Source organism: Acanthisitta chloris, unplaced genomic scaffold (genome assembly GCF_000695815.1).
Source record: "Acanthisitta chloris isolate BGI_N310 unplaced genomic scaffold, ASM69581v1 scaffold22426, whole genome shotgun sequence".
Lineage (NCBI taxonomy): Eukaryota > Metazoa > Chordata > Aves > Passeriformes > Acanthisittidae > Acanthisitta > Acanthisitta chloris.
This window is the reverse complement of record NW_008679038.1, coordinates 873-2,674: the sequence shown is the minus strand read 5'-3', so window position 1 is coordinate 2,674 and position 1,802 is coordinate 873. Positions and strand designations below refer to the sequence as shown.

Here is a 1,802-nt window from a genome sequence, read left to right as displayed (position 1 = left end):
ACTTGAGATAAGGGCAGAGTTTACAAATGAGAAGGGAAATGAGACTTCTCTCAGCCTCGGTGTGATGGCAGCAACCGTTCTGTACGCGGCAGGAGAAGATCCCAGGAAGATACAGAGGTTAGTAAGAGCAGTGACCTGTACTGGAGGTGGTGTGCATATGAAAGCAAAAGGCAAGGGACACAATGGAAAAGAGCTCAATATCATGGCTTTCCCCCAAAAATGGAATAATAGTGCTATTGATGGCTTCGGAAGAGAGGAAACAAAATATCTGAGCCATCAAGAAAATAAAGTCCTGGAGCTGAAACTGATGGAATCCAAAAGCTGAACAGCAAAGGAGGTGAATTAAATGTTCATGTGGAGCATGAGTCAATATTCTGAAACCAACCATTCATTCTAAAATACTCTCTACCACACCACACACAACTATGGTGCTTTCCTTTGCTGGTGCTATTTTTCCATTCCTGGAATATAAAACAATGAACCTAATTTTTCATAAGTTTGCACATCTCCTGTTCCATAATTCAGGTTGTGACATGAGTGTCCTTTCATTTCTAGGCTGCTGGGTTTTTGCAACTGTTTTTTTTAACAACTACTGCCTTTCTATACCAAGTGGATGCATCTTCCAGTCATATTTTGCTAAATACTACATGATACTGCTGTGCTCTATGTTACACTATTTTAAATTATTTGTCACATGGTAATGCATGATATACAGGTACTCTTAATTTATATAAAAGTGAAATGCAGCCAAAACCTTGATTATTTACCAACAGTCTTACCACAGAAGAATCCTGTATTCTATAGCTTTATCTGAAGTCTAACAGACATGGGAAAAACAGACAAAATCAAGAAGAAAAGGAAACTAAAAATGTGAAAGATACATATGCTTTAGCATCAGGTTCTGTTTTCATCGAGTTCATTTTGCTGGCCAAAAAAAATAAATTGGAGAACTGTCTATTCTATTTTCCCATGTAAGACAATCAAGACAGGAGACAATGTACAATATTACTTGCCACCATGTCAGCATACTAGTAACACATGTTTTTCTGCATTTTAGTTGATGGACTAGTCACTAGCTAAACATATGCCAAATCATACATGTGGAAGCATCAAAATTCATAGACAAACATACAGAAATACTAACTACCACTACAGTAATTCATTAAAAGATGAACATGCAAGTACATACCATACCTGTAAACCCAGTATGTAGACCAGAGTCTTGTTTGTGATAGAAAAGTGGCCTAATACTTGTGTCACCTGTACTCTTGGAATGGAGGAATAAAATGGTACAAACAGCGCAAACACAGGACCCAAGCTGCAAAAGAAAGATGCAGATGGTTATAAGAATGATACCAGCAACAGTTATCAAACAATCAAAAGTAGTTAATTCTAAGTACATAAAATCCAAAATGTAATACCACCTTGCAAGCATAGCTCTTCCTTGGGAACCAACAATAAGATCACTTGCAGTATTCAAGGTAATAGATTCATTAGCAAATAAGAACAAGTGGCTACAAATATTTTATTTCCAAACATTTAGGAGTGAAGGCAGAAGAAAAGGCAACATATTTAGTCTAACAGCAGCCTGTTCCTATAAAACACAGCACACAAGAACAGCAACAGTCTCTGCATCAGAACAAAACCTCTGATTCAAATGGACAAATGGTAAAGGATTATACCTTTCCCAAAAGGTTAAGGAAACCACTTGACTTAGGAAGCTAAACTCCTGTTATTTGCCCAGGCTTAAGGTGTTGCCAATAGATTTCAGTATGTAAGATGTGAATATTGACTTCCCTTGC

At 37.2% G+C, this 1,802-nt stretch overlaps 1 protein-coding gene across 1 annotated transcript in view; it reads right to left on the bottom strand.

Annotated features, from left to right (window-relative positions):
• UBAC2 (UBA domain containing 2) overlaps positions 1–1,318 on the bottom strand; it is a gene marked incomplete at its 5' end in the record, with an annotated part of 29,381 nt that extends 28,063 nt beyond the window's left edge. The window contains one exon of the mRNA XM_009077155.1: positions 1,195–1,318. Coding sequence (XP_009075403.1) covers positions 1,195–1,318 — 124 coding nt within the window. The remainder of the gene's footprint in view (positions 1–1,194) is intronic.
• Positions 1,319–1,802: the final 484 nt, after the last annotated feature.